This window comes from Terrapene carolina, unplaced genomic scaffold, assembly GCF_002925995.2.
Source record: "Terrapene carolina triunguis isolate 2854851 unplaced genomic scaffold, T_m_triunguis-2.0 Scaffold95, whole genome shotgun sequence".
In the NCBI taxonomy this organism is placed as follows: Eukaryota; Metazoa; Chordata; order Testudines; family Emydidae; genus Terrapene; species Terrapene triunguis.
Genome location: NW_020664446.1, coordinates 34388376 through 34415865, shown reverse-complemented (window position 1 = coordinate 34415865; position 27490 = coordinate 34388376). Strand labels below are relative to the sequence as shown.

The window sequence follows — 27490 nt, the reverse complement described above, 5'->3', positions numbered from 1 at the left end:
CCTCTGAAGCTGCTGGTTTTGGCCACTGTTGGAGATGGGGACACTGAGCTAGCTGTACCTTGCATTTGATCTGGCAGGGCAATTCCTAAGTTGCCACTGCTAAATGGTGCCATTTAGACACAGCCCAAAGTTGGAGATGATGGGGCTATGCACCTCCTCAAGGGGAGCTCAGGGAGGCACAGTCCCCTCCCCAAGTTTCCTGGAATGAAGGGGGATCCTTCTTCCTATTGGGGGAGGTGGAATTGACCTCACCTCCACCTCACAACTTTGGGATCAGTGTATACCCCTCAGGGTTGATAGGGGATTTGTCCCTGTGATCAGGGAGCTCAGAGACTGAGTTGTACGGTCTCCTTGTATCCTCCTCAAGCACCGACGTGAAGGCCACATCAATCTGGCCCTATATTATATCACATCACTACCAGCTCCAATCCTGCAAATCCCTTATTATGCCAAAGACTTAATCTCTCAGTGCCTCAATTCCCCACTGGTAAAATGGGAATACAAATACTTCCTTTCTCACCCCCCACTTCTCGGTCTTTATTCCTACAGTTTGGCTCTGTGTGATGTTTTCAGACTAGATTATTCACTGAAAAATGCTGGTTTGAGTAACCTGAAACTATTTGCAAATTTGACACAAAGCTGCTGAATAGTTTTAGTCAAAAGAATTTTTTCAGGTTAGATTCAAAAAAGGATTTAGAAGATATTCACAAAATGGGGGTAAGGGAGTGGTGGTGGTATGCTGCCTGCAGCCTGGTGGTTAAGGTATTTATCGGGCATATAGGAGAGGCCAGTTTTAATCCCCACTTTGGATTAGAGAGTTGAATCGAGGTATCTCCCCTCCCAGGTGAGTGCCCTAACTACTGGGCTAGAGGATATCTGTCAGTGCAGCGCTCTGTCTCTCCTGTAGAAGTGCTTCACTTTGTATGAAATTTTTGAATAGTCATTGGGCCAGAGAAAGAATGAAAATGACTCTACTTCAGACATGAGATGCCATCTCTTACGCATTTCTGCAGTGATTCAGTATCAACCTAGGGGATCAGGGGGGCATTAGTGGGCTAGGGCACATGACTTAGGAGGAGAGGCTAATTTAGTCTGCAGAAGAAAAGAACGAGGGGGGGATTTGATAGCACCCTTCAACTATCTGAAGGGGGGTTCCAAAGAGGATGGAGCTCGGCTGTTCTCAGTGGTGGCAGATGACAGAACAAGGAGCAATGGTTTCAAGTTGCAGTGTGGGGGATCTAGGTTGGATATTAGGAAAAAACTATTTCACTAGAAGGGTGGTGAAGCACTGGAATGGGTTACCTAGGGAGGTGGTGGAATCTCCATCCTTAGAGGTTTTTAAGGTCCGGCTTGAGAAAGCCCTGGCTGGGATGATTTAGTTGAGCTTGGTCCTGCTTTGAGCAGGGGGTTGGACTAGATGACCTCCTGAGGTCTCTTCCAGCCCTAATCTTCTATGTTTCTATGATCAATTGTTCAGTCACGTATGCATGTACTTAACTTTAAGGCTACTGTGTTGCATGTTGGCTGGATGCAAACTAATTTAAATTTAATTTTCTCTTGTCATGTTCATGCAAAGCAATTGCTGATCTGTGTGCAGTGTGCAAGTTGTGAAGGGTGCTAAGCTGTGTCTCAACCCATATAAAATATATTACTTGCATTATGTGTAATGGTCTGTAATCACCACAGTTTTTGACATAAACCAACAGCACAAACATGAAGACTTAGCTATGAAAGGTTTAGTCAGATCCTTGTCCAACTCAGTTGCCACTGTGCCTGGGAGCTGGTAGGGGCTTTTTCTGTGGCATAGCTAAACCACAAGTAAATACACAAACTTAAAATGGACTTTGCATGAGTAAACTTTAGCTCACTCCAGTGTCTATGTTAAGCAAATACAAAAGGGGACAAGAGAGCATGGCCAAAGTGAATCTGTAGTGTACGTTAGTTGCAGAAAACACTTTATGGTATGCCCCCAGCTCTAGCCATTAATAAGCCAAACACTTCTATGCTTAAACTGCATGTTTTAAAAAAGAATGATTTTATTGCATACACCAGCATATCAACAAATGTCAGAGCACTGGGCACATATTTAGTAGAAGTGGTGTTTTCTGCCAGTTACCCTATTGCCTTCCATGGCACTGCATGGTTGTAAATGAATGCAGAATTTGGCCGACACAGCAATCTAGTCACAGGAAGGAATATCATAGGATTAACAATCAGTCCCCATTTCCCAGTTATGTTCACTCAAACTATAATGTTGAACTCAAGCTAGATTTATCCTTCAGTTTAATCAGCTTAATCAATATATATTATGGTAGAATGATGAACAAATCTATGAATGTGATAGGAAATAATATATGCAGTCTGTAAAGTACAATCTATTTTATATAATTATTAAATTCTTCACAAACTTTGCATGATTATAACTTTTGGAGACATCACATCCCAGTCTGGTGTTTTAGGGGAGAGATTACTCCTATTAACAAACACTGGGAGGGGACATGAATAGTCCCTTTATACTTACAGTGGATGAAATTAATAGCAAGCCAGAGATTAACAACTTTCGGTTAATAGCGACGTTATGTCAGGAGCCGAGTCCATCCCATTGACATTAATGTTAATGAGATTTGGATACTGGCAACAGGCATGCCGCTTATCAACAACTTTTCACCTCTCCCTGCTCGTCCTGCCCTGGTATTGGTGGCCCGGGCTTAGCACATCCTGAGTTTAGCACTTTCTTCTTTGGCTGCAGCCTCACAAATCTGCCTGTATCTGGGGACCTACTGCCCAAATAGGAGGTAATGGACTGGGGCACATGCATCTTCAGCCAGCGGGGAAGCCCCTGCTGGAGTTCTCGTGCTGTAGGCTGGGAGGGGAGGTTGCAGGCAGGGCAGGAGTGTGGCAGGGGGCAGGGATTTTCCATGGAAATCTCAGGAAAAACTTTCTAACTGTGTGAATGGTAAGACTGCCTAGGGAGGGCGTGGAAGCTTCTTCCCTGGAGGTTTTTAAAAGGAGGCTGGATAGCCACCTGTCTTGGATGGTTTAGACACAACAAATCCCGCATCTTGGCAGGGGGTTAGACTAGATGACCTTTGTGGACCCTTCTAACCCTATGGGTCTATGATTCTAAATATTGGCATTAAATATCACTCCAACCTCCATTGCTCAGAAACGCTCCTGAACTGCTCCCAATCCTCTGAGGATGGTTAAGAAGAAGTGTGTGTGTGTTGTGGAGGGGAGGGAACCATACAATTACTTTACACTTCAGCTATTAGGACCCAATGACAGCAACATCAATGCTGATGGCTAGAGAAGCTCATGAGAACATAGGGGAAGCACACTTCACACTCCAACGAACGCTTTGGGGCCATTTAGAGGGCAATTTAAACTGACCAAGGAAGACCTGGAGACCATCATCACAGATGTCAGATGATATTTAATCAAAACAGGAGGTGGCTCAGAAGGGGGGTTAGACTAATGCTATGCAGGAAGCTTACAGTAACACAGAGACAAGAAAAATAATTTGTCAACATTTACAAACCAGAATTTAGGTACTTAAAGATGCCAAACATCCAGCAGCTCCCATAAAGGCCCTTCCTGGGAATACATTTTGAGAAGATTGTGGTGAGACAATTCTACCATATCTGTATACTTCATGTTTCTGTGCCCATAATGAATCTGGGTTCGGACCTGAGTATGATATGGACATTGCACTAGTTCGGTTGGTTAATGTTGTGCTAGTGATGGATGAAGATCAGGTGGCCACTTTGATTTTGTCAGACTGATCAGCTAATATTTGGAAGCATTAACATTATTATATTTGTTGAGTCATTAGCCTCTGTGATAGTTTTCATTTTGCTCCTCCTTTCAGCGATAAGGGAGGAGCAAATAAATGATTTATCCTCAAAGGGGAATATTGGATTGATCACTTGAGAAGTTAGTGTTTTTTGTCCCCCTTATCTGAGAAATTGTGGACCTTTGTTGCTGGAGATGTGTGAAGAGAGTAGGAGTCACCCACGAGTGGCTTGGCTTCTTTTGAGCAGAGAGATGCCAGAGGGTAGGATTGAATAATTACACTTTTGCTATGGGGGCTTTGGCTTTCTGTCGGATTATAGCTTGCTCTGATGCACATTCAATGGAGAATGTAAAATGGAGATAAAACATTTTATTATTGATAGAATACCGCACTTATATATGTGCACAAGTATGATTCTGTTTTTTGAAACCTGAGAATAACTGTAGTGAACAGTTTGTGGGCTAAATTTTGCTCTCATTTATTTTTTGGCAAAAAACATGCTTTACTAGATACAATTACTGATATGCTCATTTATTCAATAAATAATTCTTTTGAAAAAAGTCCATATTAGACATAAAATAATTAGGTGCTTTAATGACTGGAACTGGGCACATACCATGAAACATTTTCTGTAAATAATGCTACCATGAATATGATTTTGCCCTGCTCCGCTTTGGCCCTTTTTAAAATTTGTTTAATACAGACATTGGCGTGATCCAGTTGTAGTCATGCTAATGATCATGGAAAGTAAATTTTAGTTTCGATATGCAAATATTTGTTCTTGGTTTATTTTATATGTGTTGGGATTTTTGTCAACACAACAGTGGGAATAGATTTACAAAAGCCCTCATAAGAACATAAGAATGGCCATACCGGGTCAGACCAAAGGTCCTTCTAGCCCAGTATCCTGTCTACCGACAGTGGCCAATGCCAGGTGCCCAGAGGGAGTGGACCTAACAGGCAATGATCAAGTGATCTCTGTCCTGCCATCCATCTCCACCCTCTGACAAACAGAGGCTAGGGACACCATTCCTTACCCATCCTGACTAATAGCCATTAATGGACTTAACCACCATGAATTTATCCAGTTCTCTTTTAAGCGCTGTTATAGTCCTAGCCTTCACAACCTCCTCAAGTAAGGAGTTCCACAAGTTGACTGTGCGCTGCGTGAAGAAGAACTTCCTTGTATTTGTTTTAAACCTGCTGCCTATTAATTCATTTGGTGACCCCTAGTTCTTGTATTATGGGAATAAGTAAATAACTTTTCCTTTTCCACTTTCTCCACATCATTCATGATTTTATATACCGCTATCATATCCCCCCTTAGTCTCCTCTTTTCCAAGCTGAAGAGTCCTAGCCTCTTTAATCTCTCCTCATATGGGACCCGTTCCAAACCCCTAATCATTTTAGTTGCCCTTTTCTGAACCTTTTCTAGTGCCAGTATATCTTTTTTGAGATGAGGAGACCACATCTGTACGCAGTATTCGAGATGTGGGCGTACCATCGATTTATATAAGGCAATAATATATTCTCAGTCTTATTCTCTATCCCCTTTTTAATGATCCCGAACATCCTGTTTGCTTTTTTGACCACCTCTGCACACTGCATGGACATCTTCAGAGAACTATCCACGATGACTCCCAGATCTTTTTCCTGACTTGTTGTAGCTAAATTAGCCCCCATCATATTGTATGTATAGTTGGGGTTATTTTTTCCAATGTGCATTACTTTACATTTATCCACATTAAATTTCATTTGCCATTTTGTTGCCCAATCACTTAGTTTTGTGAGATCTTTTTGAAGTTCGTCACAGTCTGCTTTGGTCTTAACTATCTTGAGCAGTTTAGTATCATCTGCAAACTTTGCCACCTCACTGTTTACCCCTTTCTCCAGATCATTTATAAATAAGTTGAATAGGCTTGGTCTGAGGACTGACCCTTGTGGAACACCACTAGTTACCCCTCTCCATTCTGAGAATTTACCATTAATTCCTACCCTTTGTTCCCGGTCTTTTAACCAGTTCTCATTCCATGAAAGGACCTTCCCTTTTAATCCCTTGACAGCTTAATTTACGTAAAAGCCTTTGGTGAGGGACCTTGTCAAAGGCTTTCTGGAAATCTAAGTACACTATGTCCACTGGATCCCCCTTGTCCACATGTTTGTTGACCCCTTCAAAGAACTCTAATAGATTAGTAAGACACGATTTCCCTTTACAGAAACCATGTTGACTATTGCTCAACAGTTTATATTTTTCTATGTGTCTGACAATTTTATTCTTAACTATTGTTTCGACTAATTTGCTCGGTACCGACATTAGACTTACTGGTCTGTAATTGCCGGGATCATCTCTAGAGCCCTTTTTAAATATTGGCGTTACATTAGCTAACTTCCAGTCATTGGGTACAGAAGCCGATTTAAAGGACAGGTTACAAACCTTAGTTAACAGTTCCACAACTTCACATTTGAGTTCTTTCAGAACTCTTGGGTGAATGCCATCTGGTCCCGGTGACTTGTTAATGTTAAGTTTATTAATTAATTCCAAAACCTCCTCTAGTGACACTTCAATCTGTGACAGTTCCTCAGATTTGTCACCTACAAAAGCCGGCTCAGGTTTGGGAATCTCCCTAACATCCTCAGCTATGAATACTGAAGCAAAGAATCCATTTAGTTTCTCCGCAATGACTTTATCATCTTTAAGTGCTCCTCTTGTATCTCGATCATCAAGGGGCCCCACTGGTTGTTTAGCAGGCTTCCTGCTTCTGATGTACTTAAAAGACATTTTGTTATTACCTTTGGAGTTTTTGGCTAGCCGTTCTTCAAACTCCTCTTTGGCTTTTCTTATTACATTTTTGCACTTAATTTGGCAGCGTTTATGCTCCTTCCTGTTTGCCTCACTAGGATTTGACTTCCACTTTTTAAAGGAAGTCTTTTTATCTCTCACTGCTTCTTTTACATGGTTGTTAAGCCACGGTGGCTCTTTTTTAGTTCTTTTACTGTGTTTCTTAATTTGGGGTATACATTGAAGTTGGGCCTCTATTATGGTGTCTTTAAAAAGCGCCCATGCAGCTTGCAGGGATTTCACTTTAGTCACTGTACTTTTTAACTTCTGTTTAACTAACCCCCTCATTTTTGCATAGTTCCCCCTTTTGAAATTAAATGCCACAGTGTTGGGCTGTTGAGATGTTCTTCCCACCACAGGGATGTTGAATGCTATTGTATTATGGTCACTATTTCCAAGCGGTCCTGTTATAGTTACCTCTTGGACCAGCTCCTGCGCTCCAATCTAGAGTTACCTCTCCCTTGTGGGTTCCCGTACCAGCTGCTCCATGAAGCAGTCATTTAAAGTATCGAGAAATTTTATCTCTGCATTTCGTCCTGAAGTGAAATGTTCACAGTCAATATGGGGATAATTGAAATCCCCCACTATTACTGGGTTCTTAATTTTGATAGCCTCTCTAATTTCCCTTAGCATTTCATCATCACTATCACTGTCCTGGTCAGGTGGTCTATAATAGATCCCTAATGTTATATTCTTATCAGAGCATGAAATTTCTATCCCTAGAGATTCTATGGAACATGTGGATTCACTTAAGATTTTTACTTCATTTGATTCTACATTTTCTTTCACATATAGTGCCACTCCCTCCCCTCCCCCGCGCATGACCTGTTCTGTCCTTCCGATATATTTTGTACCCCGGAATGATTGTGTCCCATTGATTGCTCTCAGTCCACCAGGTTTCTGTGATGCCTATTATATCAATATCCTCCTTTATCACAAGGCACTCTAGTTCACCCATCTTATTATTTAGACTTCTAGCATTTGTGTACAAGCACTTTAAAAACTTGTCACTGTTTATTTGTCTGCCCTTTTCTGATGTGTTAGATTCTTTTTTTATGTGAATGTTTATCATCTGATCTGGCCCCTACTTTATCCTTTTCCATCCTCTGCTCCTGACTATAACCTGGAGATTCTCTAACATTAGACTCTCCCCTAAGAGAAGTCTCTGTCCGATCCACATGCTCCTCTGCAGCAGTCGGCTTTCCCCCATCTCCTAGTTTAAAAACTGCTCTACAACCTTTTTAATGTTCAGTGCCAGCAGTCTGGTTCCACTTTGATTTAGGTGGAGCCCATCTCTCCTGTATAGGCTTCCCCCATCCCAAAAGTTTCCCCAGTTCCTAATGAATGTAAACCCCTCCTCTCTACACCATCATCTCATCCACGCATTGAGACTCTGAAGCTCTGCCTGCCTACCTGGCCCTGCGCGTGGAACTGGGAGCATTTCTGAGAATGCCACCATAGAGGTCCTGGATTTCAGTCTCTTCCCTAGCAGCCTAAATTTGGCCTCCAGGACATCTCTCCTACCCTTCCCTATGTCATTGGTACCTACATGTACCACGACCACCGGCTCCTCCCCAGCACTACATATAAGTCTATCTAGATGCCTCGAGAGATCCGCAACCTTCGCACCAGGCAGGCAAGTCACCATGCGGTTCTCCCGGTCATCACAAACCCAGCTATCTACGTTTCTAATGATCGAATCTCCCATTACTAATACCTGTCTTTTCCTAGCAACTCACCAGCTCTTTGGCAAAGAGATAGTTGAATGAACTAGATAAGAAGCTAACCAAATCCTTTGTAACTAAGACTATGCACACGTGTGCTGTTGTATTGTATCAGTGACTGCTGATGATAGAAAATTACAGGTTACTACACACACACTGTAATTAATATATTTTATATAGACATATGGCACTGATTAACACTCTTCACAACTCGCACAGATCAGCAGCTCCTTTGTGTGAACATGATAAGAGAAGATTAAATTTAAATGAGTTTGCATCCAGCAACATATAATATAATAGTCTAAAGTTAAGCTCATGCAGAAATGAGTGGAGGATCCATGCCTTACTGAATAACTGCGGAAATACATGAAATGACATCACGTGACATGCCTGCAGGTGGAGGGGAATGAAGGCATTTAATTGCACAATAAATATGGTTTTAGTCATCAGTGGTGTTTACTGATATGCACCTACTTTAAATTGTGTCACGTAATAAAGTACTGCATGTCTGTCACTTCCTACTTCTCTTAACACTGGTGTTGACTGAACTGCTGTCATTCAAGCCTCCAAATCCCATCTGATGCCGTGAGTGGACTCTGGTTGGTAATATCTTTTCCTTCCTGAACTCAGGTTTACATTTTAGATGCTCTTTTGGGGGTAAAATCACTAATAACCTGTACCTCAGTCACTTGGTTTGTGTCACATTTGTATGTGGTTTTTGACAGGTCCTTAGATGGAGTTATGGTAAATGCTTGTAACATTTCCTCAGAAGGAGTGAGGAGAATTGACACTGCAACTCCTCTCGTCTATATATTTTGTGGGGAGAAAAGATTGTTGGAATGAGGGACAACAGACAGAAAGTCTCCTAAGGGTAGATCTGTTCTTTTTCATAGATTGAGACATTACTTAAAAGTTATTGTAAAATGTACTATTTTCAAAAAGTGCATGGCCCAAAAGAATGTTCACCAGAATTGAGCACGATACTTTAAATTGATATAGGCGAGTATTTTTTGTGTTCTTAATACAGCATTCAATAGTGGGTTCTTTTTGTGCTGTTTTCAATCAAACCTAACTTTCAGTCTCCCGGCTTGCATCTAGCAATTTTATTTTAACAAAGTGAGGGATTGGTATCACTGCACAGAACCAGGGAGAGTGCTTGCAGGCTATATTAAAGTCATGCTTTTTAAGCACAGTTGCCATTCCAGTCATATTATAAATATGTCTTTATTTGGGATATGTGATTACTATATGGGCCAAGTAGTATTGAGGTTTTATGATGTATTCTTGACAAATTTATTTAAAAAAAAATAGTCTGAGAAATTTATAATCCTGGAAATAATGGTTTATAGCAGTATGTTAGATTATAAACTCTTTGTGGCAGGGACCATGTCTTCCTATGTGTTTGGTCAATGTCCAATAAAATAGGCTCCTGATCCACAATATATTATTAAGTAATAATAAAATAACAAATGTATAGATGTGGCCATTACCTGACTGGCATGAATGTATTCCTTGACATATTTTTGATCCTTATTTTTATTGTGTTTCTGTGTTTAACAAAACGTAAGACACTAACTTACATAACACCGGTCCTGGGTATGAAGCAATTTAACTGCTTTGTAGTGCTCAAAGTATAACAGTGCTTCACATAGGACCTAATCCATCTTCTATTGCAGGCAAAGGGAGTGTTTCAGTAAGTTCAATAAGAGTTCGATATGGCCATAAATACAACAGAATCACTACAGAGACTGAAGTAGGGCCTGTCCCCGATTGAATTCAATATTACTGTGCTTGTGAGTAAGAATTGGCAGGTAAAATGGTGATTTTTTTTCCATTTTCCAGTGTGTATTTCACACTCTTTAGATATAGAAGAGAGTTGGCATAAACGTTACAAAGCCAAGATGTATGTTGGTAGAAATATTATTAATAGACACATTTTTTTTCACAGAAACAAGATGTGGTGGTTTATTGCAGTAGCCTGTCTAATACAAGCCGTTACAAGCTCAGAAGAACTCATCAAGAAGAGAAGAAACCTGAATCCTGAAACGTTTATGAATATTGTAAGTCAAGTATTTGTGAAAATCTTAACTATAATGGAACATAATAATTAGACGTAGGCCTGAAAATTCAGATTCAGGTTGAGGGCTGCATTTCAAATTTTCAACTACAACGTTTGGGAGTGTCTTGTTTTGGGATTTAGAAAAGCTCATTAAAGACATCTACCAAGTGACCTAAGTGCAAACTTTGGATCCAAGTTTAGGTCCATATTTAATATTGATAATGTTTCATTAACAAGTTTTCTCTTTAACTCTTTCCCTTCCTCCACTACAGCAACACTTACTGTTTTTCCAAAAGGGTCTTCCAATTTATCTGTATTGAAGGATAGATCGGGGAAGTATAAGTGTGCATATGAGTAAGTCAGTTATAAATGGGAGTGATCTCTTATATTCAGTTCCATGCATTTCCTTGTTCCCGGACAGAAAATTCTTCAGACCTCTCTTCTCTTCTCATATGTCATGGGTCCCTATTTTGAGGGAGGATCTGAGCCGGCAATAATGAGTCTACATAATAGTTATGCTCAAACACTTATTTGACAACCCTTCGGGAAGTAATTGCTTGATGTATGTACGTTAAGGGATTATTAAATCGATGATTATGATTTAAAGTCTGAAGCATAAGATGGATCTTTACAAGAGATAAATTGTAAGAAAATGTGGAGCTGAATAGATGGAGACTTTGCAGAGGGAGTGGGTTTCAAGGAGGGAGTGAAATGAGCACAGAAAGGATGCTTGGTGTTTGGCGTGTTTCTGTGGTATTGTAAACACTTATATTTGGGGTAGTTTATACCCTTACTTTTATAAGAGGATTCATAATAAAGTTATTTCTATCATGGAGCCAACCATTTTCTGAGATGTAAAGACGATGTTCGTCCATCGTTATCGATGAAGACCTCAACAACTCATTCTTTCGATGACCGGGCTTTGTGCGTCCGAAGATGACTGATCAGTCCGATTCGGGCGTGGAACGTCCTGTCACACATCGGGCAAACATGTAATGGCACTGTCGATGATGTACGAGCAGCTCTGGACTTGCGCAGCTCACGCTTTTTTTCAGCCTCAGCAATACGCCTCGCCTCAGAGGTATTACTGCCTGTGTGAATGAGGCTGTGCCATGCTGAACGGTTCAGTGCGAAGGTTTCCCATGTGGCGGTGTTGATCTCGAAGGACTTCAAAGAGGTCTTCAGCGTGTCCTTGAATCGCTTCTTTTGTCCTCCATGGGAACGCTTTCCCTGAGTGAGTTCTCTGTAGAAGAGCTGTTTAGGAATGCGTTCATCTGACATTCTCACAACATGTCCAGCCCACCTGGTCTGGGCTCTCATCAGCAATGTGTGAACTGGTGGCAGACTGGCTCTAGTAAGGACATCAGTATCGGGCACTTTGTCCTGTCATCTGATTTTTAGAAGCTTTCGCAGACAGGAAATGTGGAAGTGATTGAGCCTTCGTGCATGACTCCGATAGACAGTCCATGTCTCTCAGGCGTACAGCAGAGTTGGAAGCACCACTGCTCGGTAGACCTTCAGCTTCATTGATAGGCTGATCCCTCGACGTTCCCAAACATTGAAGCGCAATCGGCCAAATGCAGAGCTGGCTTTAGCAATTCTGCAGTTTACTTCATCATCAATTGACACTGCTCGGGAAAGAGTACTGCCCAGGTACGTGAAGTGGTCCACTGTCTGAAGTCTCTGTCCATTTACAGTGATGGACGGTTCTGAGTACGGAGCGTGGGGAACTGGCTGGTGCATGACCTCAGTCTTCTTGATGTTAATAGTGAGACCGAAGTTATTGCATGCAGTTGAAAACTTGTCCATACTGGCTTGCATTTCTGGCTCAGTACTAGCATTCAGAGCACAATCATCGGCAAAGAGAAAGTCTCAAAGTACAGTTTCCTTCACCTTGGTGATGGCACGCAGTCGCCTCAGATTGAATAATTTCCCATCAGTTCTATACTTCAAGCCTACTCCTTCAGTGCAGTGTTGAAAGGCATCAGAGTGGCAGAGAATATCATGCTGAACAAAGTGGGTGCTAAAACACACCCTTGCTTGACGCCGTTGGTGACTGGGAAGGCCTCAGATGTTTCACTGTCATCCAGGACACGAGCCATCATGCCGTGATGAAATTGACGTACCATTCGTATAAATCTGTCTGGACAGCCAAATTTCGACATGATCCTCCACAGGCCCTGGCGACTGACAGAGTCAAATGCTTTCGTGAGGTCCACAAAAGTTGTGTAGAGTTCACGATTCTGCTCTTGACATTTCTCCCATAGCTGACGCACAGCAAAGATCATATCAATAGTCCCACGACCTTTGCGGAAGCCACACTGTGATTCTGGCAGTAAGCCCTTCTCCAGGTGAGTAATCAATCGGTTCAACAGAACCCATGCAAGAACTTTCCCCGCTGTAGAAAGCAGCAAGATTCCACGGTGATTGTCACATACCTGGCGATTGCCCTTCCCCTTATAGAGGTGCAAGATGGACGCGTCTCTAAATTCCTGTGGAATGGTTCCCTGCCCCCAGAAGGACTGAAACAGCTCAGTGAGTTTCCGTAGCAGCACGAGTCCACTGACTTTGTACACCTCTGCTGGTATGGCATCTGACCCTGGGGCTTTGCCACTTGACAGCTGATTGATAGCTTTCTTCACTTCGTCCTCTTCTGGTGAAGCATCCATGGAGTCATTGACTGCAACTTGGGACATCTTGTCAATGGCCTCATCATTGATGACTGAGAGGCGATTGACAATTGCTTCAAAGTGTTCAGCCCATCTCTGGACAATCTGCGTCTTCTCTGTAAGGAGCACAGTACCATCAGAGTTCAGGAGGGGAAAGCTCCCAGAAGACTGTGGACCATAGAGTGTGTTAAGGGCTTCATAAAACTGCTTAAAGTCGTTCCTGTCCACATATGCCTGTATTTCATCTGCTTTGGCGCTCAGCCACAAGTCCCGCATTTTGCGAAATCGGTTCTGTACTGTTCTGCGAACGTTGATAAAGGCAGTGTTCTTTGCCTCCGAAGATGGATCGTTTTGATATGCACGATGCAGGCGGTGCTTCTCAGCAAGTAAGGCCTGGATTTCTGCATCATTTTCATCAAACCAGTCTTGCCGCCTGCATGTGGAGGGCCCCAATACCTTCGATGCAGCTGTATGGACAGTGTTGCGGAATCGCTCCCAGTCTTTCTCAGCGTCATCCTCAAAACGAAGATCAGCAAGCTCATTCTCTAGGTCTTCCGCTAGATTTTCAGTGATGCGGCTGTTCTTCAGCTTCAACACGTTGATCCTTTTGAGAGCCTTACAGCCTTGTGGTCGTCTCTTCGGCATGATGTGTCCAGTTTTGGGCCCCACACTACAAGAAGGATGTGGAAAAATTGGAAAAAGTCCAGCGGAGGGCAACAAAAATGATTAGGGGTCTGGAGCGCATGACTTATGAGGTGAGGCTGAGGGAACTGGGATTGTTTAGTCTCCAGAAGAGAAGAATGAGGGGGGATTTGATAGCAGCCTACAACTACCTGAAGGGGGGTTCCAAAGAGGATGGAACTCGGCTGTTCTCAATGGTGGCAGATGACAGAACAAGGAGCAATGGTCTCAAGTTGCAGTGGGGGAGGTCTAGGTTGGATATTAGGAAACACTATTTCACTAGGAGGGTGGTGAAGCACTGGAATGCGTTACCTAGGGAGGTGGTGGAGTCTCCTTCCTTGGGGGTTTTTAAGGCCCGGCTTGACAAAGCCCTGGCTGGGATGATTTAGTTGGGAATTGGTCCTGCTTTGAGCAGGGGGTTGGACTAGATGACCTCCTGAGGTCCCTTCCAACCCTGATATTCTATGATTCTATGATACGGAGCTTCATTTTGGATACTATGAGCCTATGATCCGTCCAACAGTCAGCGCCACACATAGCTTTTGTAACCCTGACATCTTGTCTGTCCCTTCTCCTGATGATGACATAATCGATCAAATGCCAGTGCTTGGAACGGGGATGCATCCACGAAGTCCTGTTGCGGGTAGGAAGGCGGAAGACCGTATTGCTGATCAGAAGGCCATGTGCTGCACAAGTTTTCAGCAGTAACAGGCCATTGCTGTTGCACTTTCCCACTCCATTTTTCACGATGACTCCTTCCCAGGCTGCGGCATCGCATTCGACTCTTGTGTTAAAATCGCCAAGCAGAATCAGCTTGTCTGTGTGGTGCACTGACGATAACAGAGTATCTAGTTCTTCGTAGAATTTATCCTTCACATCCTCTGGGTTGGTCATTGTAGGAGCATATGCGCTGATCAAAGTAGCTTGTTTTCCTTTTTGAAGCGGAAGCTGCATTGTCATGAGCCGGTCATTCATACCCTTGGGGGAACTGGCAAGTTTCCGAACAAGATGATTCTTGATGGCGAAGCCAACTCCAGATTCGCGACGCTCATCACTGCTGCGGCCACTCCAGAAGAATGTATAGCCACCACCTGACTCGGATAGCTGTCCTTCATTAGCAAGGCGAGTTTCGCTAAGGGCTGCAATGTCAATGTTGTAGCGTGCGAGCTCTCTAGCGACAAGTGCTGTTCTTCTCTCCGGTCTGTCTGCCGTGATGTTGTCCAGTAACGTGCGCACATTCCATGTGCCAATAGTGATCGGTGTCACTCTAAATTTTGTTTTTATTTTTGTTCGACCGCTTTTATGGGATCCCCGCCAGCTGCGGTATGCTGGCCAGGGTAAGGTGAAGCAGGCAATGTTTAGGGCACCTTTTCTAACCCCCTCCTTGTTCTATGGAGGTGAGCAGTGCAATCCTGAATAGGGCTGCTCAGTCGCTCAAGAAGATGCCGAGCTCCACTGCTGCTTCGGTCAGTGAGGAACGACCATTATGCCTGAGCCGCCTATGTGCAGGTCCGCGGCTACAGCTCCCAGTGTATCCACACCTGCTGCTTCGTCACTCGCCCATCGCCACAGGACTTGATATGATGTGATATGATATGATATGATGTCGAGACTTGCGTGTGAATTGGATTAAAGTGAGGGAAAGTTGCACAACGTCAGCCTCACTCTCTCTTCCCAGTTCCTATCTGTATCCAGTGGCAGGACAGAAGTCGAGACGGCTGGAGATAGGGCAGGGCACAGTGGATGACCAGGACACCTACGTGTCTTGTCGTGCTCTTAAGCGTTCCACAACGCTTGCTGTCACCGCCTTCCTGACCATTGAACCAGGTTGAACCAGGTTGCCTCAGTCAGCCGGATCCAGCCTTCGCATGCAATGGGTAGAAAGGCCCTGACTCACCGAGAGTCTCATACTCATCAGCTACCCTCACCTGGTTTAGCCCGCCAGTCGAGACGGTCTCCGGGGTGTGGCCGCTGTCGCATGCTGACAGCTACTTGGAGCCACAGGTGAGAGCTGGGTGTCAAGTGGGGACCAAAGTGGATGAGCTACTCCTAGGAGTACGACTGCTCCCCCATCAGAGGTACTACCCCTCCCTGACAACCCCAAACACCCCGATGTAAAGATACATAATTATTATAAAGATATATAATTATGTAAAGATACATAATTATTATAGGACAAAGCAAATCTAAGATAGTCTAAAGTTTGGTTTAATGGAAACTCCCCATTGGAGTGGATTTTAATAGCTAGAGCTGTCAGAGAATTACACAAGAGCATGCAGGGTTCCTGCAGTGCTGGCCCTTCAGGTTAGGCAAGATGGAGTTCACTTACCTTGTTTTGGCTCAGGTATATTACGATCACTATCTGCAGTTGTAAATTGGCCCTGAGAAAGATTTAGCATGTCAACTTTGCTACCAATGTTCAGTTGAGCTGTCAGCAGACCCCATTGCTTATAATCTTCTGGTTCTTACGAGTTCCTAAAGCTGGCATTTTCCAGAATGCTCTGCACAAACCTACTCCTCACATACTAGGATGAAGTGTTTATATTATTAAATACTGAGGCTCTGGGACCCAGACCTATCTCCCCTCCATGTGCTTAATTGCCTTTCTGTTTGGGTTCATGTCAGTCCTGGCAAAGCTCCCCCAGCTGGACACTTACTAAGCTGCTGTGTTTGGGCCTCACACACTGGGCCCACGTGCTTTAAGTGTCCCTAGTCTGAGTAGTCTGTAACACTGTCTCTTTTCTTGGCCTCTCTGGCATGCTTCCTGGGCACAGGCTCCTTGTTTGTTACCCCGTCACTGAGATAGGGCCTCGTGGCCCACCAGCGGTAGGCCCCCACCAGTGCTAATACCCCAGCTTCCCCCATAATTTAAGATCACCCTATCCTTGAGCTCCTAGTTTGTGGGAACTCTGTGTTTATAGTGAAGCAAACAGATGCACGGATTTCTCAAAAGAGTCCAAAACCCAATCACTCTTTACTTTAGCTAGTACAAGAAAGACAGAGCTAGACAAAACTATAAGATACCTGTACACATTTTCCTGCCTCAGTTTCCTCAGCACTCTTGAGCATTCTTTGAGCTCAGGGCAGAGTACACTAAGGAGTCCAGGATACCATCTCCTGTACATGGCTTTTCCTCCAAATCATGGAGTCTCTCCTCTTCTCTGCACACAGTTTCCTTATTCCTCAGCCAGTCCTGCAGTTAAATAAAACTCTTCTGCTATGACAGCATGTCCCTCTGTTCCTCTTTCCTGGCCAAATGCCCTTTGTGTCATTCTTTGAGTTCCTCTTTGTCAGTGATCAGGCTCATCAGGTGACCAGAGTCCCACCACATGATCTATTGTTCAGTTACCTCCTCCTTGGAGTTCAGATGTGAAAAACTGGTTTGCTCTGGGCAGCAATCATGTCTTTGCTAAAGGTGCTCCATTTGAATGGAGGCTCATCAAAGTTGAGTGGCCTACCGTTGTCCCTGATCAGAGAAATAGGCGACAATCCTGACAGCTGATGGTGAATTGTACACATTCAATTTCAGCAATTTCATAAAATCAACCAGAATTCTTAAATTGTACGTAGACAAATTCCCCAAATCATCACAGATCAAAAGTTACTTTTTACTATATTTTTCTCATTTATTAATCATTGACCCTTTTTTTGCATCTAAAATGCTTAACTTATTGAGGATTTCTTGAAATGACTATTCCAATGAAAACTATTTTCAAAGAATAGATTCCTGAATATTTATTCTCTTCTGACTAATGCCATTACTTTTGGATGTGCGAAGGAAGAACATGGAAATGTTTACATTCTTTGTGGAGAAATTTTCTAAGCTTTTCCACAGCTAATCCAGCCTTCTTGGCACCTCCTTATTCAAGTAATTGGGCTGGAAATCTCAGGAGAACAGGCTCTCTGGGAATATTTTCAATACTTTCTGGTTTGGGACAGGGTAGGAATACAATTCTCTCACTATTTTAGGCTTTGTTCCATATCCCTGTTGAAACCAGTTAAGTGCAGGAACTCATAAAATTTAAACAAACACTCACGCTAACACTTCCTAGTGGGAAATGCCCTCTTCCTTGCAACAGATAATGAAAAATCTGATACATGTAAACAATCTTAGACATTTATTTTAATTCCCTCAGAGTCAGTTGATCTGCTATGAAGGATATCCCAGTAAGGAGTATGAAGTTCTGACAGAGGATGGCTATTACTTGAGAATAAACAGAATTCCTTATGGCAGAGAAAAACCTACAGACAGAGGTATGGCTCCATTTTGCTTGATGCACAAAACCCCAAATAACACTCATCCAAAATAAAAAAAACCAACCAACCCACCAATCCAGGTAAAAAAAGATATATTGGAGGCATGTTTAATATCTATGGCAAAATCCTGAACCCAAATCTCAGACTGAAAACCAATCAATCAAGTCTTTACAAAAACAGGGTGAGGAAAATTGAGAATGATTAGGTCATGGTTTTTGACATCAGCAATAACGTAAGTTTGAGAACAGGAGAGGCTGGATGCCTGTTGGCTGAGTTGCACCGTGATTTTTTCTTATAAATTTGTGACTTTTGTATATTTTGTTCTGTTTGGTTGTTGTTATGTCAAGCAACCAGCCTTAGTTATGAGCAACTAAAACCAGGGATTTAGTATGGAAATACTTAGGAAATCTTAACTACAGCTGTTAGCAGCATTAAAGCTAATTATACATGTATATGTACAGAATACTAATGACAGCCGTAGCTAAACTTCCCTGAACATTTCCATTCTAAACCTCTCTTTACAGTTGCTTTTAACTATAGCTAATTATTTGCCATGTGGTATCATACTTGTGGGTGTGCTCTGATATAAAGGTTGTATCAGCATGTGTTTGGAATGAGTGAAATACAGTATGTCGCTTTGCCATGTTACAGAACTACATGTTTGGTAAAGTATTCCATTTATTTAGGTCCAAAGCCAGCTGTGCTTCTCCAGCATGGATTGTTTGGTGAAGGTACCAACTGGATCGAAAATTTGGCCAACAACAGCCTGGGCTTCATGCTAGCAGATGCTGGCTATGATGTTTGGATTGGAAATAGCAGAGGGACAACCTGGTCTCAAAGACACCAGAAATTTTCAATTGCCCAAGAGGAATTTTGGGATTTCAGGTAGGCTGAACTGGAGAGAAACTAGTGAAAATGGCAAACTGTTTTGCATGTTGGCAATTCTGTATGTGCAGTAATCTATGTTTCTCTTAATTCATGTGAACATCAATTTGTGTGGTTTGTGCACAGCAATGGTGCTCAGATAGGATTTAGATCTGTAATTTTGTATGAATTTCCATTTGGCTCCATTGTCATGGCCTTGGGAGGCCATCAGTTTAAATCAGCAGAGAACCTCCTCCTGCACCCCTTACTCACATCATTAATGCCACTGATTTCAGTAGCACTAGGATTGAAAGATGTAGCACAGAGCTAAACAGAACCCTCTGTGTGGTAGAAACCTTTGCATTGAAACGCGTCATTGTCAGGGCCATTACTCACCTACAGAAATATATTGTGCTGTTAGATAGGTTTAGTTCATTGAATGTCACAAGGAAACTTTCCCTCACTGCAATCCTATCCAGTGGCCAAGGGCAGTCAGTCCCTGAGCACAAAGCAGAATGGGGATTGCTCTCATCTTGGGCATAGCGTTTGCCCCAAAGAGGGTAAGGAGGAGCATGGAACAGGCCCTGCCTTCTTCCATTTGCACCAGTCCAGAGTGGGCAAGATGAACTATGGGGAGGAGGCAGCACCATGCTAAAGGTGCAGCTGCACATTCTCTTTCACAAGGGGAAGCTCAGGCATAAAATGCATGGAATACAGGTTTCAGGCAATGTTATCAAGCTTTCCAATTGGCTGCTGCCTCCCCTTTGGGCATTATTTAACTATTGCTGAGCCATTTTCTAACAAGCTTGTTGTTAGTGATTTACTGGAACTGGGTCTAGTTATTAGAATACCCTCTAAAGCACATTGCCATTTTCCTTTAGCACAGAAGCAGAATTAAAAGAGCATTGGGCTAACATTAATTCAAACATCATGTCTTGGCCAACAGAGCATTATATTTCCTAGGCTTGTAAACACACTCAATATTGAAAAATAAATAAAGCATCTGTATTATGTAGAGAGACAAAGACTCAAACTCTAGGCTGGCAAACTTAGGCTGGGCTGGATCCCTGAAGAGTTTGAGCTGTTATCTGACAGACCCATAGTTCACCAGTGCTGCATTCAAATGTATGTGGGCAGGATTTGCCGGCCAGATTCTCTCCGTAGCCAGAGCTCCGCTCCCTGCAAAGTTGGTTACAGCTCCCTGATTCTGAGAGCAAGTCTTGCCAATTTTCAGATGCTGCTGAGCTGCTGAAAGCTGCAGCACTCATATAGGGTCTTTAATGGACCCTTTACCAGTGAAGTGGTTGAGGGAAGGACGGGGTAGTAGCCAGAAGCACAGCCCCAGGTCCCACGCAGTTGCACTCAGCAGAGAGCTTCCCTACACAATGGGAATTTTCTCCTGGAAATTTATCCCCCAAATTCCAGCCCCTTAATGTCACCTTAGTGGTGCATAGGAGCCATAACTTACTTGAGAATCTGGCCCTATAACTTCATTATGTGGCTAACTTCATATTTTTATATTGCAGTTTTCATGAAATGGGCAAATATGACCTTCCAGCTATGATCAACTTTATTCTGCAGAAAACTGGACAGAAGCAACTGTATTATGTTGGCTACTCTCAGGGCGCCACTATTGGTATGCTAGCAGAATTTGGTGCATTCGCATTGTACTTTTCTCTCTCTAAGTACGAAAGGCTTTCTCTGGGCTATTATTAACTCTTTCATATGTTTATAAGCAGAAAATTGCAGAGACAATTCCCACTTTTGTGTAACATTGTGCCAGTACTTTATATAGAGCTAAGTCCAGGATTCCTTTATCAGTTTTCAGTCAGATCTGACTCAGGTAAAAGTCCCACTGAAGCCATGGAGCCTGTGATATAATCAGGGGCCGCCAACAGATTCCTAGAACAACCAGAGAGATTTTGGTGACCACCAAAGGTTCCTCTCTTGCTAAACTTCATCTTGCTGTCACAAATGGAATTTTTGACTACACTTCAGCCTGAAAAATCTTTCATTGCTGAAGGGACAAGGATACCCTCTAAAATTAACCCAGGGATGCTGCACAAAAATTCATGGCTTTTGTTTTCAGGTGAAACGCATGGTGCTCCCTTTTTCCATACTAATGGATAGTCTAGCCCAAGTGTGAAAATGAGCTTATTGTTCCAACTCAGGCTTATCAAGTTATCATATTCTCTGTTAGTAATAGGGACAAAATACAATCCTTTTAGTCTCAATAACTGATAATCGAGAGATCTGCTTCTTGGCAATAGGCACTAAAGAGGTCCATATCAGGACTATATTTGACCACAGAAATAAAGAAATAATCTCCTTTTAACATCTCTGCTGTGAAAGTGATATAAAAGTTAAACAGAAAGGTCATGAACAAATATCCCTGCTAACTCCTCTGAAATGATGATGACCTTGGTACAGTTTCCATTTCTGCCTGTTCTTATTCTGGGATAAGTTGCATCATTCAGCACAGCCACAGCACTCTTATGTCAGTCCCTGGCTAAACTATTTTATGTCATCACCTGTCTTGATTCATAGTCAAGGACCATCCTAAACTTCATGCAGATTCCTTCATTCTGCATGAAAGCTGATTTCTTCTAAACCAAATCTACATGCTGGGTCCTGATGAACCCTCTGATGGAGTTTCATACAAATGCCTGTAAGTATTCAGCAAAAAGAACGAGGAGTACTTGTGGCACCTTAGAGACTAACAAATTTATTTGGGCATAAGCTTTCATGGGCTAAAACCCACTTCATTGGATGCATGCAGTGGAAAATACAATAGGAAGATATACATCCCTCAGCCTGCGTCGCTTCCTGCAGCCCCCATTGGCCCGCAGCCAGTGGGAGCTGCATTTGGCGAAACCTGCAGACGCGGCAGGTAAACAAACCGGCCCGGCCCAGCCCGGCCCGCCAGGGGCTTTCCCTGAACAAGCAGCGGCTCAAGTTTGAGAAACACTGCTCTAAGGTGCCACAAGTACTCCTCGTTCTTTTTGCTGATACAGACTAACAGGGCTACCCCTCTGAAACCTGTAAGCATTCAGTTATTTTTTGCAAGATTTCCGTAATTATTCTCTTCTACTTTCTCAGCGTTCATAGCATTTTCTTCCATGCCACAGCTGGCACAGAAAGTCAAAATGTTTTTTGCCTTGGCTCCTGCTGTCACCGTTGGACACACCAAAAGCCCTGTGGTGAAAATGTTGTTAATGCCTGAAGGAGCATTACAGGTATGAGATTTCTCTGTATTTTATTACGCTACTGAGTACTGGTCTTTAAAAAGAGACATTGTGCCTGAGCAGGAGTCCCACGCTACCAAATAATACAAGAGGTAATATACTGTAAACAGATTAGATTGCCACTGAAATATTAATTCAGTCACAGTGCATGTATGTTCCGTAGTGTTTGTGGTTGTTTGGTTTGTTAAACATATGCCTCTCACAGTATGTGCAAGGTGTCAGAATTAACATCCCTGTTTGAAGTCTTAACTGTTGAATTCCTGGCTTCAGTATGTTTAAATTAACCATTTTAATGATGTATTCAAGTATTTTTTTTAATTTATTTTGAAAAAAAATGGGGGGAGAAGGTATCTGAATGTGAATTTTCCAACTTCACGTTCAGCTTACCGTATTGATACCATTCTGATGCATATGTCTTTGAGGTATCTGTACAAGTCGGGGTAGAGGGTGGGAAATCCCCTTCTTGCCTTGAATGAATGAAAATCCCATGAGGTATGCATGTATTAACTGTGGAATACACAGTTGATGGAACACAGTTGTGGTCCTAGTAGCTACATGAGAACCTAAAGGAAGTTAGTTAAGGGTATGACCTGGATCAGGCCTGACTGTGATAAGGGAACTATACAAAATACACTTTGAACGTTCACTGTAAGTAATACCCTTTGCATTTTCACAGGATTTTCTTGGCAAAAAAGACTTCTGTTGGTGGGGTAATACTATGAGAGAGATTGCTGCCAAAATATGCTGCTATGAATTACCTAATAGACTTTGTGCCAATGCATTTTTCTTTGCGGGTGGATTCAATGAGAAAAACATAAATATGGTATGTGTGTATATCTGTATCAGCCCTATTTTTTTTAGTGATGATTAAAATCAAGCTAACTTTTTCAGTTCAACAGCATTTGTGCCAAATGTGCAATTATTTAATTTGGAATGAGTAAAGCAGGGTCCTTTAATTGTTGTAGAGTTTTGCTAGGGACTTTCAAACATGATGAGAATGGAGAAAGCAAATGCCTCAATAATGCAGTTGGTGCTAAGCAATTTAACTGGGAATTTCTGTAGCCTACAGTTGGCTTAGTGGTTTGGCTAATGTGTTACCTGTCTTTTTCTCAATAAAGCAGTGTAAATGTTTAACATGGCATTAAAATATCACAGTCCCAGGCCCTGACTTACACAATAGCAGTGTCACATAAGCCCCAGGGTGGGTGGGTGCAGGTGCATGCTGTGTCCAGAGCAGTTGTGCAGGGAGAGTCACAATGCTCGCTTTTCAGTGCTGAGGTAGGCCGTCTGCATTGGTTTCCAGTGGGGCAGGTGGGCAGGAGAGAGGCTGTTGCATCCACTGCCCCCAGAACATTACTCAGGAGAACATATTGTAGCACAGTATAGTGGCTTAGTGGCCATAGATGGGTTATGCTATAGTCCTAATGCCTATCTGTCCATCTGAGGAGGTGATGTGTGAGAATTCCATTCCTCAACCTAACCTCCCCTACACTAGAATGCAGCCCAGATAAGGAAAGTCTGCAGTTCCCGAACTAACAGGCACCAGTTGCCAGCTGATATTTATCAATAATATTATTAAATTGTCTGTAGGCTTAACAGGCACCAGTCAGCCAAAAATTAAAGTAATGTCTGCTGGCAGCACTGGAAGGTACCCACTGTCACACAGACACACTTTGCAAACATATGTTGTCAGAAATATTTAATCCCGTCTCTGGGGGAAATGTTGAGAGTCCATTTGCCAGAGGTGTCATTTACATGGCAAACTGGAGTTCTCTGAATAAAAAAATGAAAAGGAAATTATGCCTCGTGTGAGCTGGTACCTTGCTCAACCTGCTCTGAAACAAAGTCCCATGCAATACATAAAGTCAAAGACTTGCACCCTTCGGGGAGCCGGGAGTTGGCTCTATTAGCACAGAAATTAACGACAGGAAACAAAGTTCAGTCCTGCTTTCTACTCAAACTTGGCTGTTCCTACATGAGGCTGCTTAAGCCACACCCCTGACTCCTCTGTTTACAGAGAGCAACTCCCACTTCCTGTATATTCAGATGGTCTGACAATCCACCTAGCTCAATGGGTCAATAGTATCCACCTAGCTTTCCCCCAGGATCTATACATGGTAAAAGCATGAGGTAGTTTAGGCAAAGGGCTGGTCCACACTAACCCCCCACTTTGAACTAAGATACGCAACTTCAGCTATGTGAATAACGTAGCTGAAGTCGAAGTACCTTAGTTCGAACTTACCGCGGGTCCAGATGTGGCAGGCAGGCTCCCCCGTCGACTGCGCGTACTCCTCTCGCAGAGCAGGAGTACCGGCGTCAATGGCGAGCACTTCCGGGATCGATCCCAGAAGATCGATTGCTTACCGCGGGACCCGGAGGTAAGTATAGACGTACCCAAATATTGCAAGCCTGTTTTTATCTAGCACTCAGAACCGTAACTCAGACAGAATTAAATCAAACCTTACAATAGGTTCAAGGAGAGCTTAATATTTTAGATGTTTTCTTACTACTTTTGGCAGAACTATCATTAAGTAATTGATTTAAAAATTAACAGATATGAGAGGAATTAGATTTCTGAAAATATTCCAGTTTTTCTGGCTATCCAACTTGCTCAATTTTGGATGATTTGTAATGCTGTAGTTACTGAACTGAATGGTGTTTTGTTTATGTAGAATCCTGCCTTTCTCCCATTTCATTCAGAAAACAAATGGTATCCTAAAAATGTTTTTTTTTGCAGAGTCGAATGGATGTGTACATAGGCCGCTTTCCAGATGAAACATCTATTAAAAACATACTGCACTGGGCCCAGGTAGAGCTTCTGAAATCTTTCAATATTCTGCTATTTATACTCTCCCTTGCGCTCTCTGATTATAGTTAAAACCTGATTTATTCAGAACAGACAGGCATTTATTTATCAACGAGATTTTAATATAGTGACATAATCCTTTGAGTTCCATCTTTGACGTTATTGGTTACTGAGAGTTTTCAGTGTGAAAGGACGGGCATGTAGGAAAGCTATGACTGTTAAGATTGTAAAGTCACACACTCAAAAGTTAGAAAATTCCAGAATAAAGTTTGCTCATGCAACCTTAATTAAGCCCCCTTTTGCATAGGTATTATGATACAGTCTTTAATTACATGATCACACACTATTTTTTCCCACAGGGCCCTGCCTCATTCAGTGCACAGGATGGACGTGGCTCAGGGAAACTAGACATTTTCTAACAAATGACTGAACTGGTTTTACTGAAATTTGCCAAAAGAATTTAGCCTGAGATAAGCTGAAAAACTTCAGCCTAAATTATTAAAGTTTGGCAAACTGAAAACAGGCTCTTATAATGAAAAGGTGATCTTAACTATAGGGGTTGCTGCTTGTGTCACCTATAATCCCTCAGTGAAGAACACCAGTATAGAAAGCAGTCCTGAAAAGGAAAAGGGAAATTATAATTCTTTTAATTGTTTATATACACCTCTACCCCGATATAACGCTGTCCTCGGGAGCCAAAAAATCTTACCGCGTTATAGGTGAAACCACGTTATATCAAACTTGCTTTGATCCGCCGGAGTGCGCAGCCCCCCCCGCCCCCAGAGCACTGCTTTACCGTGTTATATTCAAATTTGTGTTATATTGGGGAAGAGATGTATTTTAAGACTATTGTCTCAAGAAAGAGAAAGATGGAAAAAATCATGGCCTACGTAATACCAAAATCTGTCAATACAAAGTTCTCAAAAAGCACCCCGGTGCACAATGTTAATGATGAAGTTAACAAAAAGAAAAACTTGTTTGTTAGCAGATACAGATTAAAAATTACTCGCCAGCAATGAAAAGTGAGAAGTGATTTTAAAGAAGTGCATGTAATTTTTTTATTTTTTTTATGCTCAAAATATGCTGTTGTAGGTGCAAAGGGCTAAATTCTGATCCTATTGAAGTCAATGAGTGTTTTGCCAAAATTTCATCCAAAATGTCTAATTTAAGTCCTGCATACTATAATATCATTGTTTCATGATAGTTTAAGGCAGAACAGCACACTGATATGCAAAGGCATGTGGATAATTCGGTCTAATTTTACACTTTCTTTTCTTCATTTTGCTAGGCAGTTAAATCAGGAGAATTCAAATATTTTGATTACGGCAGTGAGAACCAGGCTAAGTACAACCAGGTAGGGAAAAATGATTTTTATTGAAAACTAAGTTATCTTTTAAAAATAAGAATATCCCCTGTCTTCCCATGCTCAAGCGTCCCCAATCTGTTACAGCGTTTGACTACAGGAAAATTAGTATTAGTTTATGGACTTTTGGGGTATATTTAATATGGGTTTCATCCATTTGAAAAACTTAATCATACTGTCTCCTTTTGCTCCTCATTTCATCTCCTCTATCATTTGTTCATTTCCTCTCTTTCCCCAGGCTTCTCTGCACCTGCTCATCTGCCATCCGGTCGCCTTCTCCTTCACTTTCCTGCCCTGTGTTCACTGCTGCTTTGTCCTCACCTCCCATGCACAAGGTCATTGTTACTTGGCCCTGTCTCCTCCTGCACGTGCTCCCCCGCTTCCAGGTCTTCCTCTCTCGCTGCACAGCCTCCAGCTTCCTTTCTTCCCCATTCCCTTGTATATGTTCCAGTTCCCTTCTTGCACGTTCTCCTGATCCTGGTTCTTTGCCATGTGTTTCCCTTCTCCTCTGATCTTCTATGCATACTGCCTGTTTCCCTTCTCTGCTTGATGTTTGTCTCCAGCTGGATGGGTCTTGGGTCTTCTCAAACCAGCAACTCCTTTCCAGCAGCAAGTCTCTGAGAACAGTTCCTTTTCCTCCTACTACTCCCATGTAGCACTGATCCCTAGGAAACTAGACAGGCTTATCCTGGCACCCAGACGCTATGTTACAAAGATGAATTGGGACACGTGTAGAAGGCAGCTCTTTATGGAGCAGCAGCAGGTGCTGTGTAGACTATCAACCACGGTTTGAGAACTACTGTCCCAAAACACTGATCATCTCAGATGAATCTGGCAATTTTGCACAGCAGTCAAATGGTTAATCAATGATTTTTGTTTAAAAATTAAGACAGCAACTGAGACTTGCATTTTTGTCTTTCAGTCTGTCCCTCCCTTCTATAAGATAGAAGATATGACTGTGCCCACTGCAGTATGGTCCGGTGGAGAGGACTGGATGGTAGACACAAAGGATATTGACATGTTACTCCCTCGCATTACTAACCTAGTTTACCACAAGAATATTTCTGACTGGAACCACTGGGATTTCACCTGGGGTCTTGATGCAGCCAAGCGTTTATACAGTGAAATTATTGCACTGATGGGAAAGTATCCATAAAACCACACAGCATTATTTGAGAATTAATTAATTA

At 42.5% G+C, this 27490-nt stretch overlaps 1 protein-coding gene across 1 annotated transcript; it reads left to right on the top strand.

The window, feature by feature from the left end:
- The first annotated feature begins 10305 nt into the window (after nucleotides 1-10305).
- Nucleotides 10306-27456, top strand: LOC112120497 (lipase member M-like). Its single transcript, XM_024219600.1, has 9 exons — nucleotides 10306-10416; nucleotides 17902-18019; nucleotides 18709-18907; nucleotides 20413-20522; nucleotides 21986-22122; nucleotides 22808-22954; nucleotides 24869-24940; nucleotides 26226-26291; nucleotides 27223-27456. The coding sequence occupies exons 1-9, from the start codon at nucleotides 10312-10314 to the stop codon at nucleotides 27454-27456; spliced, it is 1188 nt and encodes a 395-aa protein (XP_024075368.1). The 5' UTR covers nucleotides 10306-10311.
- Nucleotides 27457-27490: the final 34 nt, after the last annotated feature.

Excerpts from the sequence above, each read along its gene's own strand:
- LOC112120497 (XM_024219600.1), top strand. The coding sequence starts at position 10,312 with ATGTGGTGGTTTATTGCAGTAGCCTGTCTAATACAAGCCGTTACAAGC. Across the intron at positions 24,941-26,225 it reads ACATACTGCACTGGGCCCAG|GCAGTTAAATCAGGAGAATT; the intron begins GTAGAGCTTCTG and ends TCATTTTGCTAG. Across the intron at positions 26,292-27,222 it reads ACCAGGCTAAGTACAACCAG|TCTGTCCCTCCCTTCTATAA; the intron begins GTAGGGAAAAAT and ends TTTGTCTTTCAG.